Source organism: Pezoporus occidentalis, unplaced genomic scaffold (genome assembly GCF_034315485.1).
Source record: "Pezoporus occidentalis ecotype Australia unplaced genomic scaffold, CSIRO_AGI_Poc_V1 ctg212, whole genome shotgun sequence".
Taxonomy (NCBI): domain Eukaryota; kingdom Metazoa; phylum Chordata; class Aves; order Psittaciformes; family Psittacidae; genus Pezoporus; species Pezoporus occidentalis.
The window spans coordinates 403,846-422,297 of record NW_026913987.1 but is presented as its reverse complement, the minus strand read 5'-3'; the positions used below and the strand labels follow the sequence as shown (position 1 = coordinate 422,297).

At 48.0% G+C, this 18,452-nt stretch overlaps 1 protein-coding gene across 4 annotated transcripts in view; it reads right to left on the bottom strand.

Moving 5' to 3' along the window:
- SUSD3 (sushi domain containing 3) overlaps positions 1–17,580 on the bottom strand; it is a 34,650-nt gene extending 17,070 nt beyond the window's left edge. Inside the window, exons 1-2 of one of the 4 annotated variants that reach the window (XR_009965025.1) lie at positions 17,413–17,538; positions 16,167–16,401 (exon numbers count right to left, since the gene is read on the bottom strand). Coding sequence is in view for 3 of the 4 variants with exons in the window: in XM_062619609.1 (XP_062475593.1) it covers positions 16,167–16,344 (178 nt within the window). In the remaining variant the exon portion in view is untranslated. Of the gene's footprint in view, positions 1–3,532; positions 3,558–16,166; positions 16,402–17,412 lie in introns of those variants that run through there. The other 3 variants (XM_062619609.1, XM_062619610.1, XM_062619611.1) reach the window with 3 other exon arrangements.
- Positions 17,581–18,452: the final 872 nt, after the last annotated feature.

The window sequence follows — 18,452 nt, the reverse complement described above, 5'->3', positions numbered from 1 at the left end:
AGCCCGGGTTCCCTACCTTGCACTGGATTTCCAGATGACTTCAGCAGACTGAGAGGCAGCTGCACTGCAGTTGCATGACCAGAACTGCAAACACTACGATGACACACAAAAGATTACAGGGGGAAAAGATGATTCCCACACTTATAAGCAAGAAGAAATGTAAGTTTTTAAGAGCCCTCTTGAGAGTATCTTGACAGAATCACATGTTGATAGAAAATTTATTTTATTTTTAATACTAAATCTCCCCCTGGTCATTCGTTAATATTAAGCTGCTGTGAACAAGCCACAGCAGACATGCTGACTGCTCATCTCCAATCTACTCTCTTAAAACCCCCAACCCGCTGGGAAACAAACACAAAGAAATCTCAGCAAAGGCAAACGCAAAACCCACAGTGACAATATCTGCTCTAATCTACTAAGTAAATATGTATTGAGGTCTAGCTTTTAAAACCATGCCTGGTTTAATTCCAGGTAGATTATTTCTGTTTGTTTTGCCACTTCTTTCAGTCTCTTCTTATGGCAGCAATTTGCCTCAATGACAGCAAATATTTTCTAGAGGGTCATTTCCCTTCATCTCTTGCCCTTCCCTCCAACATCCTGATACTGGCACACATGGGACGTGTGCATGGGACAATCTCCTCCTCACTCCAGATGAGTATTACAAGTTTGAACTTTTCTTTTTACTTTAATGACTCAGAGATTTCCCATGAAAAACCATGGTTCTAAGACGCAAAGTATCTACCTTTTTGCATTTTATGCTTTCAAGGCCATTTTTAGATACCGGATCACATACTTAGAGTTCACCTTGGTGACACTTGTAGCTGCACCAGAGGCAGAAGGTAAGTCAGGGCTAAATGTGATTCAGAGCCCATCTGCTTAGCCACCATAGTAGCCCTCATTAGACAGTTGCAGTAGACTTGCCAGTTTACCTGGACTTAGTATTCAGCCTCTGCTCTCCAAAGAAATGTTCATTTGGAACTGGATCCTTTATTTCAAGAAATATTTCATCTAATCTAGCATTGACCGTCCTGAGTAATAGGTGCAGCTGTAGTTGGTTCAGGCCCTCTTGACCCTTTCCTGCATGGTCCTTGCCCATGACAGTGTATACTGAATGATTAAAATCTCTGAATGTCAGTGCCCTTGTCAGCATTATTCCTCAGCTGTGGATTTTAACATATTTTTCTTCACTTCAGCACTACAAAGATTTCCGACAGTCAATGTCTCATGAAACCATGGATATTTCCTTGCTTTGACCAAGGCTGTAACAGCACTATGTCATCCCCAGAGGATCATTCCCGTAGGAATGTAATTGGGGCAGGACCCCCAGAGGTTCTCATTAATGACAACTAATGAGAGCTCAACTTTTGAAAGCTTCTATACCTGGCTCTACACAGATGATGAGCTGAAAGTTCATCAACTGCATATTACGTACCTGCATTTGGCCAGAGTAGAAATATCATTTTTTCTTCCTCTTCACACTAAAGTCAAAACATTAACCTTGTCACTATTTTTTGCACTTTACAAATACTTTTATTGCAGTGCATAAATGGATGTTTGCTAGTTTGACTTAGTGAATTTCAGCCAAGTTCAGATTTAATATCCCTGGATAAAATTTGCCCTTATTTTCATTAGTGATAGTCTTCTAATAACTCATTTGTAAAATGTCTCCTGTAACCTCTAGCATCCTTTGCCATTAACTGTCTATAATGTTTTTGTGGTTACTTGCTGCATTCACTTTTCTGCTAGGTTAATTTTACCCTTCCATCTCCAGAAAATCATTGCTTAGGTAAGCTTCCGCCTTCATATTGAAGCAGATGTTCCAGACAGATGTTGCTCAGTAGCGCTTACCCCGACCAAAGGCTTTCTTAGTCTCATGCTCTGCCAGGGAGGATGGGAAGCCAGGAGGAAGAAGAGACAGGACACCTGACCCAAACTAGCCAAAGGGATATTCCATACCACAGCACGTCATGCCCAGTATAGAAACTGGGGGCAGTTACCCAGAAGGCCCAGATTGCTGCTTGGATTGGGCTGGGTAGTGGTCAGTGGATGGTGAGCTCTTCCCTTGTTATTTCCCTTATCATTATTATTATTGGTGGCAGCAGCAGTGGTTTGTGTTATACCTTAGTTACTGGACTGCTCTTATCTCAGAGATAAGGGGGGGGGGGGGTGTTGGAGACAAAAAGGGGCAAAAAGGGGAAGTGAGTGAGCGGTTGCGTGGTTCTGAGTTACCAGCTGGGCTTAAACCATGACAGTCCTTGCTTAAACCATGACAACTCTTCAGGCATGTTTATCTAACTATATCTGCTACAGCCAAGAACTTCATTGTTGTTTGTTTAAATGCAGTACGTTTCCATTTTTGGTGTCAGCTGAGGCTGGTGGTGGAGGTTGCATTGCCTCCTGAAGTAAAACACAAATACTGCATTTGTGCTGACCAGATTTACACCTTGATTTACATTTCTTTTCTGAGCATCTAGAAAACATCATGTTCAGGTCTTGGTCTGCAGGAACTGTTAGCACCCAGAAATGTAAAACTGAATAAACCCCCTAATTATTGCTCACAGAGCTTTTGCCATAGCTACATCTCAAACCCCACTAATTCATGCCTGACAGCCAGCACCTAAAGCTAGAAGGGACACTTGAGGACTTAACAGCCTACCAGCCATTTCTATGTAGTTTATAATAACCACAAACACTCATGATGTGTTGTTCAGTTTTGATTAGCTTCATAGCATTGTTTCTAGACTTGATAGGTGCCTCCAGCACCCAGTTCCCATTACTCCTCACTGTTCTCCACTCCCAGGCTCATGTTCTGCTTACGCTTCCAGATAGTGGCTATTACTCCCAAATACAAGAAGAAAATGTAAAGCATCCACTCTGGTGAATGGAGATGGCCCTCAGCCATCAGCTGCCCAAGTCAATTCAGGTTCCTGCAGCTACCTCTGCAGCTACCTCTGCAGCTTCTGGTAAAGCAAGAGGTGATTTATGCAAATGCATTTCTTAGCTTGGCTTCACACTGAGATGCTATCCAGCATTCAAAAAGTATCTGAATCTGCTGTTACTGTCTGCCAACTGAGAAGAAGGCGATTTGCTATAGCAAATGAACAGATTATTTCATATGAAAAATAACTGTGCTCAAGGTAAAAACACTAAAATGCAGCATACGCCGTAAATTCTTAATTCAGCCAATACTCCGGGTTAAGAAATAGCCACATACATAATTTCCAGGCATTGAAAAATAAAATAGTAATGCAAGAATTAAGGCAAAATAATCTAAAATATCTTTTCTTATGTACAGCCAGGATTATCTGTATTGCAAAATCAATTTGTCAGAAAGAGTTACCATATGGTTTCATTGTCAGAAAGCTGCGGATTTGTATTTTGCTGATAAGAAAACAGAAATGAAAGAGCAACTGAGACATGCTTGCCCATTAAACATTTCCTGTGTACCTCCCACAGTGAAACATAAAACTAAAAGAATCAAATACACCACATAAGTATATACTAAAATGCTCTAAACCACAGCAATAATTACCTGAAAGCATGTTATCAAGATTGCCACTCACAGGTTTTGCAGAAAGGGAGCAATCCATGACTTTGCCTCATTATTCCCATACACACATAACTCAAGTCTTTGTGTTGCTTCTTGTTGACTATTTAATGCAACTAAAACATGCTGGAACAACCGGATGCCAGGAAGAGACAGAACATCAGGTTCTATAAACCCTGCAGGAAATAAACTTGCTGATATTATTTCTGCAAGTCTCTCTGCCTGCAGAAGCATGCCTTCAAAATTAGTTTCCCTGAAGTCACAGGCATAATGTTGACCATCCACAGCAGCCCCACAGAAGGGCTGTTGGAAGAGCTTGCCATGTCAAACAACCAAAAGTAAAGCAGCTAGAAGTGAAATGTGAACTATGAAAGAAAGCAGAAGTAGTAAAGCATCTTGTGTGGGTGAAACCACCAGCCCTGGCATTGGTCCCCTCGCGACCGAGCCTCCACTCCCTTGCAGTGCTGGCTGTGAGTTCTGCCAGGGCTGGGCTCTCAAATGCATCAACATCAATTGTTGCTGCAACATCAACTGGATACCAGGAGGAGCATATCCTCCCACTAGAAAATCCAGGCACTGGCATGGCTTCTGAAGAAACTGGTGTTAAATATGACAACAGCTCAGGAGTAAAAGAGGTAGGGGAGGTCCAGGCTCTTGAAGCTGCAGAGCTTGAATAAGATCCCCAGCTGTGATGCAGCCACTGGGAAGCACTATGGAGACTTCCCACAGCTTGGTGGCACCAGGTAATTGCCTGCTTCAGTCTTTTATAACAAAAGCACACATCAGCAATGGCACAATTTGACTTTTCCTACCTATTTGACTGGTTTCTGAGAATCACTATAAGGCTGAGATGCTGGAAAGCTCTTCTAAACCTGCCTGCCTCCAACACATGGGTATGGCCCTAGAAAGTTATTCCACCGGGGGAGGTTTTGGAGGTCCATGTGTGGCACAAACCACATGCCCCAAAACACATCCCTCTGCACACACATCGCTGTAAGACCATCTCCCAGCTCAGACACCACTGCCTGAGGGAGCTTCACACTCCAGGGTCTGATGGAGACCTGCAAGAACTGCAAAAGCAGCCATGCAGGTGCCTGTTCCATGGAGGAGCCATCTGGACAGCTGCCAACAGTGAAACCTGAAGGTACCTACAGAACATGTCTGTCAGAGCACATGGTCTGAAAAAATACCCCACAGCTTGTTGACCATACATGGGTCCTGTATCTGCCCCATTTCAGCATTTCCAAATGAAAACATTTCCTAGAAACCAGTCTGGGTTTCTATTGAAAATTATGAAAGAGAGAATCCAAGTTCTGATCATTCTCAGAGGCCACCACTCATGGAAATACCTTTTCAGAAAAGGTTATCCTCCCATTGAGAAGGAATTTCCATGCAATTAAGTGAGAAGGAGGGAAAAAACTGGTATTTGCAGTGAGTTTCTTTCTGTGTTTACACAAATGAGCTCTTTGCTCACACCTCTATCATAGCAGACACCTTCTGCTCACTCCTACTGACATCCCCATTTTTTTATGCAGCTCGTTTCGTAGATAAACCTGATTTTTCAATGCACTGCTTGCAACATAATTAACAACATGCAATGGATCTGCAGGAAGCGTGCACATACAGAAAACAGAGAAGCAAATGCATCCAGAGAAAAGAAAGAAACAGCAGTGTGAAACGCCAAGCAGCTCTGGAACACCAGAGGGGCAGGATCACTCACCAACACGACTTTTTCAGATTAAGTGAGCAAAACCCCAGACCCAAGCACTGCTGGATGCTGGGGACACTTCAGTGGAACTGAATCTCCTGAGCCTCGCTCTGACCAGGCAAAGCTGATGGGAAGCTGGTGAGAAGCTGCGTGCATGCAAAGCATTAAATCACCCCATCAACACAGCGGAGGTAGAGCAGGGGGTGGTGCAGTCTAGAGCTGCTGGATGGCTGCACCCACAACGTGCAGGGCCGCAGGTCACTCGCTCTAAAAAGCTACGATCCCTACATCCAGATGGGAAAACACAGTGATGTACTGACCACTGCACAGTCCTTGACAACTCAAGGTCAGCAAATCCTTGGCTTCCATCTCCAAAAGAAACCCTTGTGCTATGCTGCTGCCAGATCACACATCCAAAACTAAAGAAACAAGTTCAGTACATCTCTCTTTACAACACCGAGCCTTTCTGTTTTCTGTCTCCCAGTATTTTCACCTGGCTTTCAAACTGCTCAGTGTAGTGAATGGGATGTAGCAACTCTGAGGAGTCAGCACTAAACACTTCACAACTCTACTCAGAAACAGCAGAATGTTGCAAGCAGTCTTAATGCATGTCAAATCCAAGGTACATATCACAAAAGTGCTAGATTAGGGTTTGATTACAATGTGCAATGCACTCCTATTTCAAACATAAATAACATGGCAGATTGGTGTAAAAAGATTTTTATTGTATTTTATGTTACTGTTTTATGTTCCAGTGATCCTGCTGCCATCTCCATGGGTGATCTTTTCTTTTGTCAATTTACATCACAGTCAGGTTATTCTCATCTGTAGATTTTACTCTTGGCTCTAGCAATGGGGGCAATACTGAGCATTTCTCTTCTTATGGGAACAATTAAGTAAGAAATAAGAACAAAATGAAAACTGAGATGTTTGATGCAGTCCCCAGTAAAGCAAGAACAGATGGGTTCTGCTTCATTAGTCTGTTTAGCAACAGAAAAAAAAAAGCAGGTTATGAGGCTTCTGAAAAGTTACTAATAGTACAGCTGCCAAGAACAGGAAGGACCTGTTAAACCTAAAGCAAATTACAAGTGTCCATCTATTTATCTCTTCACCATCACTTCCTTATTAAAAAAAAAATTATATTTATATCTATATCTACCTATACATGTATCTCCATTATGAAGCACACCCGAATAATGCCTTAATTCAAACAGTTCCCAATTAAAAATTACCCATGGACGTGATGCCAACAGTTGCTTTTGTCACTGATTTTTTAGTGAATGGAGCTAATGTTGCTGGTGGTCTCCACTTGCTGTCATTCTAAAGCAGATAATAAAATACATATTTACACAATGCAGAGTTTGTGGCTCAGTTTGTAAAACAAAGATAAACAGAGAGAATAAAACTGAAAGGAGTGACTTGAAATAAGCTTTTCACCTGCACTTTAACAGAGACCACGGCTGTATCAAATATCCTGCAGCAGACAGACCTGACAGGTCACCAGGTAGGTGATCTCACCATGCAGCCAAAATCCACAGCCGTAGAGGGCTGAGTCCCAGCACGCTGACCCCCCCAAGCAGTGAGAGATCCAGCCCTTGCTCTGCTTGCCTCCAAAGTCTGTTAGCAGTGCTTCTTGCATAATAAGCATTGGTATTTACAGGAAGGAGGACAGAAGTAACTGGTTACACAATACCAGAGTCTTGTACAGATGGTCCTCAGCCTCCCCCATGCATCTCTACATCCTCAGTTTCCAAAGAGGTTCAAAGCCAAAGCAAGATGCAAGTGTTATCCCAGGATGTGCCACCCTGTCTTCAGGTAAAGCCAAGCAGAATCAGGGACATAAGAAACATAAAGCAAGACAAATGAATCCATCAGCTCAACTCTGAATTTGAAATTTTCAAATCAGAAGACTAGGAGCATCCCTGCACCGTCCCTCTGCTGCCAGGTCACTCTCTGTCCTCAGCCAGGTTTTGGCATATCTTTGCTGGTGGAAGTACACTTCCACTTCATGAAACATCAGGTCAGTGAAGTCTGCAAGTTTATACTTTTTTCCCCAGTATTCATGAATAATCTCTCATTTGTTAAACCTGTGCAGCCGATCGTAACATATCTGCACATGGTACAAAGCTATACATGGACTCCATTCAGCAGCCCCTGGGTATCATCCACTGGAAACTGTGCTGACCAGAAATGCTAACATTTTCCCTTCTCTGTAGTCAAGATAAGAGGTTACCTTGGACCAATGCTCAAAGCATTTGCCATTATCACAATAACCGCAAGAAAACAATCAGTGCAAAAAAAAAGTAAAAATTAACAAATATGTTACAGAAGGGCACTGATTCTGGGAAATATGGATTTCAGCATCCGATTCCATATTTAGCACCTGGCTAACACAGAGCAGGTACCAAGAATAAAACAGACAAGTTTTACTAGCAGTCTGTCTTTGGCGAGCTCTTCTCCACACTCATATGGGAACCTGATGTGAGAGAGACCCAACAAATGCTTGCGAGAGCAGAACTATCTGAGCACTCTCCCTTCACACAGAGGTGATGATCAGCATTTCTGGGGGCTGGAGGAGGTTGCAGGCATTTTCCTATAGGAACCTGACCCTATTGTCCCCCTCCAGCATCCTCTTAGGCCCCCTTCAGACACTGGAAGCTGCTCTGAGGTCTCCATGCATCTTCCCTTCTCCAGGCTGAACACCCCCAACTTTCTCAGCCTGTCTTTGTATGGAAGGTGATCCAGCCACCTGACCATCCTTGTGGCCTCCTCTGGGCTTGCTCCAACAGCTCCATGTCCTTCTTCAATAGTCTATTTAATTTGCAATAGACGGGGTAGAAATTCAGGGCTTCATTGAAAAGCTAGCCACTGGAGAAGCCAAAAGAAAGCCTCACCCCTATTTTCACAGGAAAAGCACGTGTCTGTTAGAAGCCACAGATGAAGGCAGGATGAAGGATGCAACCTGACAGGGTGCCCCACAGGATGCCCTGCATTGCCTTTGGAGGGCCCTTCAGTAATGTCCCATACACCAACATGCTCCCACTCCTCACCACTAACCTGGGCACTACGGAGCTCAGCCCTGCTGTGTGATCAGCCCCTGCACAGCCAGTGACAGCTCCAGATTATCTGCCTGCAGCAACTGTTTGGGCTGGCTTGTGTGCAGTAGTGTGCAAACACACTGGGTAATGGACGTCACTGATAGGAGCAGATGTCCCCTGATGATGCAGCTGGTGGCCTCTTGCTTCTGCGTGACACTTGCCAGTCTGGGTACAACCTCTATGGTTGGCAGAAATCCCTGCCAGTGAAGGAGACATGGGGTGAGCATTGTACCCATGGTACCTGGACCAAAAAATGCCTGAGTGTCCAGAGCTGGCCAGAAACTGCTTTGCTTCAGGCATTGGAAAATTCACTTCAATGTGAAATTTTCACTGGAGCAGTAATACATGCTACTTCATGGTTACATGCTCATTTTTGGCCAAAAAGCCCCAAAACATAGAAGTAGCATTTGCACAAAGCACTTATTTGTAAAAAAAAAAATAGAAACTTTTCCGCCTTTTCTGCCTGAAATTACTTTCTTGTTTTAAAATGGGCTATTGAATACAGATTTCTAGGGGAATTCCCAACCATCCCGTTAAGCAAAATCAACCTGAATGCTAGAGACCTTGCTTATGTTTGACCCCCTGGCTGGCCTGTTTTGGCTTCTGCAAGTCCTTTTTCCTTCCCAACAGCAACCCGAACCTGCTCCTGTACTTGGTTTGCTGTGTTAAGCTGCTAAATGCACACCACAGAGCTGTGACCCGGCATTCACAACTGTCAGCAAGGATTTCTGTGAATAACTGATTTTTTTAGACACCAGTCTGAACGAGTTAGCAGTACCCGTGTTTATTATGGTGCCAGAAATCAGCCACAGACTGAGAAACAACAGCCAGATTTAAAAACCTTCTCTGCAGCTATCTCACTTTTCTTTTGATTTTCTCCTGGTTTTCAGCTGCTGGGTTTGGCTTTCCTGTTCCTGTGCTTCACCCATAACAGCAGACGGGCCTGCAGTCAGGAGCCTGGCCATGGACACAACAGCAACCTGCAAAACTGCAGTGTGTGAAAGTCACGCAGCATCTTGCCAGAAGCCACCTGAGCAGCAATGATTAACAGTGCTGGTCCATCAGCACATCTGCTTTCAGCCTACTTGGCCACAGGGATTAGTGAAAGATGGCATGAAGATAGACAGGGATGTCAGTGTAAGGAGAGGGAACCAAGCCACTGTGTTTAGTTTTTCCCATTTAAAAAAGTCAATGATTGCAGGTCAGTTATACGCAGAAGTAGCTTAAGCAAGTAGATTAAAGGACTGCATGTCCTTTACTTTCTTGTACTGCACATGTTTAAGAAACTAAGATCTGCATCAGATAATTCAGCTAAATCAATGGCATCTTTCCGATGGCCAGAATATGGTGCAAGGATAATCTCTAATTAATATTTAAAATGAGAATAAATCATAAAATCAGGGAATACCAGGCCGGAAGGGACCTCGAGGATCATTTGGTCCAACTTTTTTTGGCAAAGCATGACCTAGACTTGATGTCCCTCCCAGCACCCTGTCCAGGTAACACCTGATCCCAAGCTCCAGATCACACAGAATCATAGAATCAGCCAGGTTGGAAAAGCCCTTTAAGCTCATCCAGTCCAACCATTCCCCAGCACTGCCAAGGCCACCACTAACCCATGGCACTGAGGCCTCCACGCTGTGTGAACACTTGCAGGGACGGTGACTGCAGCCCTGCCCTGGGCAGCCTGTTCCAATGCCTGAGCACCCTCTGGGGAAGGAATTGTTCCTCAGCTCCATCTAAACCTGCCCTGGTGCAGCTTGAGGCCATTTCCTCTTGTCCCATTCCTTGTTCCTTGGGAGCAGAGCCCAGCCCCTCCTGGCTCCATCCTCCTGTCAGGCACTTGTAGGGAGCCATCAGGTCCCCCCTGAGCCTTCTCTTCTCCAGACCGAATCCCCAGGTCCCTCAGCCGTTCTCCATCAAACTTGTGCATATGAAGACACTAGACAGTGTTGGACCCAAAATGGATCTGAGAGGGACCCTACTTGTGTCAGGTCACCAGTTTGATGAGGAGCTATTCATCACCACGTTCTGGGTGCCGGCTGGCTCCCACTACTGCACAGACCACTTGCTCAGACCGTAACAAATTCATTTCTCCAGGAGGAGACTGTAGGAACTGTATCAAAAAGTGAGAAACTTCGTGCCAATCTGTAGTTCTGTGTTTATTACTGGTAACTGAACAAACACCAGAGTGCTCTCTTTCTTATGCAAAACTGCCAGCGACTTCATGGGGCACCTCTTTTTAGAGCAAAGCAAAACCTATGTGTACAGTCCAGGTGCTTCTTCTGACCCAACCAACTAGCAAAGGTCTTGGAGATTACTGCAGTTCTGAGCAGAAACTCTCCTGGGTATAATTCTGATGGCACAGATTTTGGCTTTCTTGAACAGGAAGAATCAAACAATCAAACTCGCCCCTTGCACCTCCTCCAGCCACCCCAGCCCAAAATGTCTTCCCAAACGCTGCTTCCCAGCCCATGCATGCTCTCAGGTTTTTGCACACCATCCTTTCCCTTCTTCTGAGTCAGCTTCTGTCCCCATCGAAATCATTCTCAAAGACCCTCTGCTTAGGAGACTTGTACATGAGAGCAGCACTGTGTTTGGTTTTACTTCATCCCAGAAATAACTCCATAATCACTTCCCAGTCGATTAGAGGAAAAGCAAGCTGTTACTGCATCCTCTTCCCCCACAAGGGTTTCTACCAGCCACTACTGCTCCAATTTACAATGATGCAGTAGCAAGTGCAGCCCCTCGATGCAGCCTGGTGCTGTGGAGCCAGCATCCCTGTACCTATCAGAGAGGCTCCACTCTGGTGGCAAAAACTGGTATATAAACCAAGCACCAGCTCAAACCCACCTCTGAGACACTCAACAGACACGAATTGACTGGAGAAGCTCCCTGTGACCTGGCAGCATGTGCTTGAGCCCAGAACCCCCCCATGTGCTGGGCTGCACCCCCAGAGCGTGAGCAGCAGCTCAGGGAGGGGATCCTGCCCCTCTGCTGTGCTCTGGGGAGACCCCCCCTGCAGCCCTGATCCAGCTCTGGGGCAGCAGCACCAGAGGGACGTGGAGCTGTTGGAGAGAGGCCAGAGGAGGCCACGGAGATGCTGCGAGGGCTGGAGCAGCTCTGCTCTGGAGCCAGGCTGAGAGAGCTGGGCTGGGGCAGCCTGGACAAGAGAAGGCTCCTGAAGGGGAGACCTAAGAGCAGCTCCAGTGCCTGAAGGGGCTGCAGGAAACCTGGAGAGGGGCTTGGGACAAGGGATGTAGGGACAGGCCAAGGGGAATGGCTTTAACCTGCCAGAGGGGAGACTGAGATGAGCTCTTAGGCAGAAGCTCTTCCCTGTGAGGGTGCTGAGGCGCTGGCACAGGGTGCCCAGAGAAGCTGTGGCTGCCCCATCCCTGGCAGTGTTCAAGGCCAGGTTGGACACAGGGGCTTGGAGCAAGCTGCTCCAGTGGAAGGGGTCCCTGCCCGTGGTAGGGGTTGGAGCTGGAGGAGCTTTAAGGTCCCTTCCAACACAAACTATTCTGGGATTCTGGGATTCTATGATTTATTTTGGTGAGCAATTGCTCATTCTGCAAGTTCTGCATTTCTCACTGTCATCTTAAAACAAACCAAAACAAAATGCACGAAGCAGACTTCCACCAGTACTGCAAAATCATCTCTGTCAATCTTTTGAAGCACTGAGCCAGTCAAAACTGCTCCTCAGAATAACCTACTTGCTTATCTGTGACTGCATTTGAAAGACAGCATGTCAATAATACGCCTAAATGAAAACTTAACAACTGTCCTACATGTTGGCTTGTCTCCATCAGATTATTGAAGGCAAGACTCTTAGTGCAGGCATGTAAGTCAGTGCCGATCATGACTAAATAAGATGAACAGTGCTAATTTCAGCACAGCTGAAGTTCTCTGTTGTAGAGCTGCAGACATGTGATGGGAGGCTTCACTTTCTCACAAGAAACATCCAAAGATCTCCTCACTCTGTCACTGTGGAAACAGCAAAATCAGCAGTGCTTTGGCTCTTTAAAATGAACCACATTTCTGGTCACAACTAACCCAGAAAGTGCTGGATTACCTGTTGTCATTTGTGTGGTTTTGGTTTTGTGTTTTAAGGCTGATTTCTGATTATTGAAATGTCAAATGTTCTGGGTCCAAAACATTCAGCTCCTTTCATTCCCTAGCTGAAATTCTGAAGTCTAGACATAATTCACCTCTATAACCTAGGTAATTTAAGAGTAGCTAGAACACAGTGTTGAAGAAAACCACAGGGAACAATCTTGCACTGTGAAAGAATGTGCCAGAAGACCTAATAACTCTTTTCTTTTTCTATTTTGTACTGGTTTAGAGTGCTCATTACAAGCACGAAAATCATTGCCTCAAAGCAGGATCAATGCCTGGTGCAAATGCCTAACCACTAATATTAGCACCTTGCACTATAGGAGAGAAAACCAATTAGCTGAAATTCTGCAACTGTCACTTCTTTTACCCTATTTAATAAAAGGTTTTACTTTGATCTCATGGGAGAAGAAGGAAGGAGAAATAACCCTGAAAAAAGTCACAAGTCCATGTATTCCAAGACATGCCATCTTCTACCCTGTGAAATTGAAAATTTAGGATCAATGTTTTCTTCCCCAACCTAAAAACTGAGCCATGTCTCAGGATTGCAGGAACAATGTGAGAAACCTCCTTGCAGCATTTCTGCAGAGCAGCAGTGCTCTTGGGTTTGAAAAACAACTTCGCTTTCGCTTTCCTGGAAGAGAAACTGTAAGCTCTCAGAGTCACAATTTTACTGTTCCTGCACTGGCAAGGAAACTCACTCCAGAAAATAAAGGTTGCTCATAACAAAAGAAGAGACACCTCAAGTCATGCCAAGGGTACACCCAGCCTGATACCTACCTCCCACCACAGCCACTACCAGTCACAGAGTATAACCAAGCAAACATGCAGTGATACCTCTTCCATCCTTCAGCAAAATGCAGCTTGTGTCTGTCCCAAACCAGAGATCATGTCTCTTCCCTTAAATGGTGTCTGCTAGATCATTTCTTCCATGACTTAGTCTTGGGGTAGCATTCACAGGGTCCTGCAGCACGTTCCACCCCACCTTAGGCAGCCTCTCTTTGTCCCTGGTACAGGGAGGCAGAGGGACAAAGCAGAACCACAGCACCAGACCTAAGAATTCACAACCTGGCAAAATGATTTTTTCTGTCATGTTCTACATTTATTCCTTATACTCCCTTTGTCTGTGTCCGCACTGATGTCTGTAGATGCATCTAGATGTTTAAAGAAGTATGTTCAGCCCTGGTGTAAAAGAGCTACAAGATTGCTTTAAGGAATGAGGGAGGAATCACAGCGAAACCCGAGGTATCACCCAGAAAAAGAGTGCCAGAGCCCCCAGCTTCAGCACCACAGAGGCTAAAAATAACGATACAGCTCTGTTATTCGTTCCTCTTTTTCCTATTGCACCCAAAGACCTCCCAATATAATTTGCGCATCTCAGAAGCAATAGCAACTCAGTGGCAAAGCTGGGTTGGCGGCCGCAAACCCACTTGATGGCGATTCCCACAGGGCAGGGAAGCATTCTGGCCACCACTGACATGAGCACTCCAGAACTGCAGAGGCTTTTCCAGATAACAGAATGGTCTGGCAAAAGATGGTCAATGAGTATCTGTCCATAATAAACTACTGCAGAAAGGCAATAATATTGTAATCCTGCCATTGACAGCAAAATAACCACAGTACGATATGGAACACATAAAAACATTTGTATCATTTAAAAATGTAAGAGGCTGAATTGAAGAAGGCCTCTTCTTAGCATTGATATATCGCTGCACTTTTCCCCCACCCCATGCACATTTGCCCTTCTAATACACAGAGTATTTGAGCAACACGCTGCCCTTCCCAAGGTGTAAGCCAGGCTCCTACAGCTCCTTTTCCAAATGTGCTGCTGAACCTCCTTGAGCATGGGGTGGAATAGTTCTCCCTGCTCAGGGTGAGACTGTCAGAGAGGGAAACCAGTCATAGAATCATAGAACCATAGAATCAAACAGGTTGGAAAAGACCTTTAAGATCACGAAGTCCAACTGTTCCCCAGCACTGCCAAGGTCACCAGTAACCCACGTCACTGAGGCCCTCATCTATGCAGTTTTTAAACCTCAAACCGCAAGAAAAGCAGAGGGTGTTTGAGTTTCACAGCTGTGCTTCAGAAAGCTGCAAGACCCTTTAAGAGCTTACAGGCTGTGCTGGGGAACTTCCTTTAACTTCTCTCTCATTCATGTGTTGATTCAAATGAGAATCTTGCCACGTTTTTTTCATTCTCTGCAAAAGGAATGTGTGAGGCCTGAAATTTTACAAAGGGGGGTGCACTCAATCAAAGCAGCATGAAAACTGATCACCAACAACGTCCACCTAACTCAATACATTCATAGTAACAAGTGGATATTCAACAAATGGGAAATCTGCACAGATGGTGAAGGCTGTGACAAACCTCCAGAAAGCAGCAGGACAATGAGAGGTGATGAAGGAGCATGACACCCAGCAAAGAGCTAGCAAAGCCCCGTGTGCCAGAAGCATCTCTGCTGGTCCTACAGGGGATGCAGCAGTCACAGGCAGGCATAAGCCATGCCCTCATCCTCCACGCTCACTTCTTACTCCAACTGAGCACCTCCCTGAGAACAGCTCCACAGCTTTGGTGTACTTGGCATGGAAAAAGTCTTGTTTGTTGTTCTGTTTGGAGACCTGGCTGAGAGAGGTCAGGTTTGTAGCGATCAGCAGCATTAATTGGGGGTGGATTTCTAGTTTGAATGACAATTTTATTTTTTTTTTTTTTGAAGTTCATGAATTTCTGGGTGTGCCAGGATCTACATGGTCAAGATTAGCCAAGGCAGGAACAGAAAGGCTGAGCATAACATGGGAATGCCACTTCTAACTTCACTTTAATTGTGGGCAAACCCTGCCTGACAAGACAATTTAACAGAGCAAATAAAAGCAGCCAAATATATATGATTTTACAAAAGAAAAAAGGTCAATAACTAGTAACATTAGCATCAAACAGCACCAGGGTCCACACTTGTACTTGAGTTGTTAATTCTCTAAGCAGGTTCCCCAGAACTTGTTTTGCATTTTTAAAATTAACTGCCATATTAAATTCAAACTAAATGCACAGTTAAGCACATTCAGTGGGTGCAATTTAAAGCACCGCTACACTTTTAGCTCAAACACGTTTGCTCATTTGTATCAGCACAACAAAATCAGGTCATTGATAAAGTCTGTTAGAATTGCATAAGCACATGAAGTCAGGGAGCCTGTCGGAAGAAGGGCTCCCTGTATTTCAGGAGCACCCAGACCTGCTTGTGCTGAAGCCAGGGGAAAACCCTGTCTACACTGCTATGTGCACTTGGGCAGGGAGCCAGGCTGAGAGAGCTGGGCTGCGTCAGCCTGGAGAAGGCTCCTGAAGGGGAGACCTTAGAGCAGCTCCAGTGCCTAAAGGGGCTGCAGGAAAGCTGGAGAGGGGCTTGGGACAAGGGATGTAGGGACAGGCGAAGGGGAATGGCTTTAACCTGCCAGAGGGGAGACTGAGATGAGCTCTTAGGCAGAAGCTCTTCCCTGTGAGGGTGCTGAGGCGCTGGCACAGGGTGCCCAGAGAAGCTGTGGCTGCCCCATCCCTGGTAGTGTTCAAGGCCAGGTTGGACACAGGGGCTTGGAGCAAGCTGCTCTAGTGGAAGGTGTCCCTGCCCATGGCAGGGGTTGAAGCTGGAGTTTTAAGGACCTTCCAACCCAAACCAGTTTGGGATTTCAGTATTCTATGAAAACTGCTCACCCATAGCTGCCTGGAGCTCCCATTGGCTCCTCATCCACCTGTACTCCTGCTTCAGGCTTGCTGGTAGCCACAGCTCTGCCTCCGCCCAGAGCCAGCTGCCCGGAGGGGCTGCAGCCCCTTTGCAGTGAGCACAGCCACCCATGTCAGGGCCAGACCCTCTATCAGCTCCCGTCATCATCAAATTAATGGGATGAAGTTAATTCGAGTCAAAGAGGTTTTGAAATGATGTTGTCATCTACAGGATCAAAATTAAAACCAAAGCTAAGTGGGGAAAGAAAAGGAAGCAAAAAGCTTTGGTTGGTTTTTCATTCCACTCCTCAGTGTGTTGTCCTATTCCATTAAAACACCACTCTCTTAATTTTCTACCCAGTCAATTGACATCTGCCCGGCGTCGGTTTCTCTTTGAGGACCAGCATTTTCGAACAGGACTGCCGTGCTGTACACTTCCCTCCTCGCAGGGATGCTTGCTCAGCCCGCAGCACCCCAAGGGCGCCCCAGTAACCCGAAAAAAACCATCAGCGGCAGTGCCTCCTATTCACCCGAACTAATTAAACCCCGGAGAGGCCCACGCAGCGAGGGGCTGCCTGGGGACCCCCCGGGCAGAGCCGCTGCCCCGAGCTCCTGCCGGGCTCCAGCAGCCCCCTGCTGAGGCACCGGGGGGACCGGCCGGGGTGGCTCTGGGCAGGAGCTCCCCTGCTGGGACACCCATCACCGGGGATGCCCGGCCCGGCCTCCGCCCCGCCTGACCCCGCACCTCCGGGGCGGCCACCACAGCCTTTGGCCGCAGGAGCCGCCGTTCCCGCCCGACACCGGGAGCCCAGCCCCGGCAGAGCCGTGCCCGTGCCGCCGGGACCCCGCCGAACCCCAGGGCGGCTCCGGGACACTCGCCCGGGGCGTTGTGTCCCCAGGAACTTCAGAGTGGGGCCGAGGATCCCCTCCCGCCGCCCTCCGGGGCCGCAGGGACCGGCCGCGGACCCCGCACGGGAAGGGGCAGGGGGTGCCCTGCCTGGGGAGGGGTTCTGCGGCTGCAGGGGCGGGCGGAGATGTAACGCAAGCCCGGGCCGGGTCCCGCGCCTCCCCCCCCCCGGACACGCACCTCGCTCCAGAGATGCCGCATCCCTACGCGGTGGGCGGGAGGGGAAGGTCCCGCACCCTGCCCTGGGCCCGGCGCTGCCCTCGGTGCGGCGCAGGAGGAACTTGCAAGAGGAAGGACTGGGGACCGCGCGGGGCCGTTCTGCGCTCGTACCTGTGTATCGGTGCGCGCCGCCGCTGTCCCGCCCGGGCGCGGCAGTCAGCGGCACGTCCAGCCCCAGCGCCGTGCCCGCCGGCATGGCTCCACCAGTCCTGCCGAGCCCCGGCAGGTGCAGCCGCGACGCCGCCACCCGCCCTCCGCCGCCGGGGCCGGGCCGGGCCGGGCCGAAGGGGGCGGTGTCCCACGGGAGGTGCTGCCGCGGCCCCGCCAGCCCGCGCCGGGCCCGCGCCCCCGCCCCGCGGAGCCGGAGTGGGAGGAGGAAGGCGGGAGCCGAGGCGCTGCGGGAGCCGCTCCCCGCCCGCTGCGGCCCCGGGGCACCGGGCAGCGCCGTGCGGTGACACACGTACCCACGGGGGCTGCTGCCACCGGCACCTGGGAGTCGGCCCGGTCACACACGGCTTCCCCGGAGCTGCCTGGGTGGGATGCGGCTGCCTGCACCCTTCCCGCTGCCTGCCCCCCCTGCTGCCTGCACCCTTCCCGCTGCCTACACCCTTCCCGCTGCCTGCCCCCCCTGCACCCTTCCCGCTGCCTGCACCCTTCCCGCTGCCTGCCCCCTCTGCACTTCCACTCTGCTGCCAGCCCTGCCTGCCCCCGCTCAGTTGCCTCTCCTGCCTGCACCCCGCCCTGCTGTTTACCCTGCCTGCACTCACTGCCTGGCCAGCCTTCAGCCCCCACTCTGATTTCCCTGCCTGCACCGCCCCGCTGCCTGCAACCCCCCTGCTGCCTACCCTGCCTGACCCCACTCCCTGCTGCCTGCCCGTGGCCCCAGTGCAGCCGGGGCCTACTGCTCTCTGTGCGATTACATGCCAGGAGCCACATCCCTCACATAGCTGCAGCTCACAGTGTTCAAAGCTGCACTTGTTATCACCGGGATCTGAAACTAAACTCACTGGACAGTGCCAAGATCCAGCATCTTCCTACCAAGGACCTGGGCGGCACACACCAACATGCATAGACTATCCAGTGGAACCCCACTGCCTTGTATTCACCTAGGGTTTATATTGTACCTATCGCATCCTGGCCTTATCCAGGCA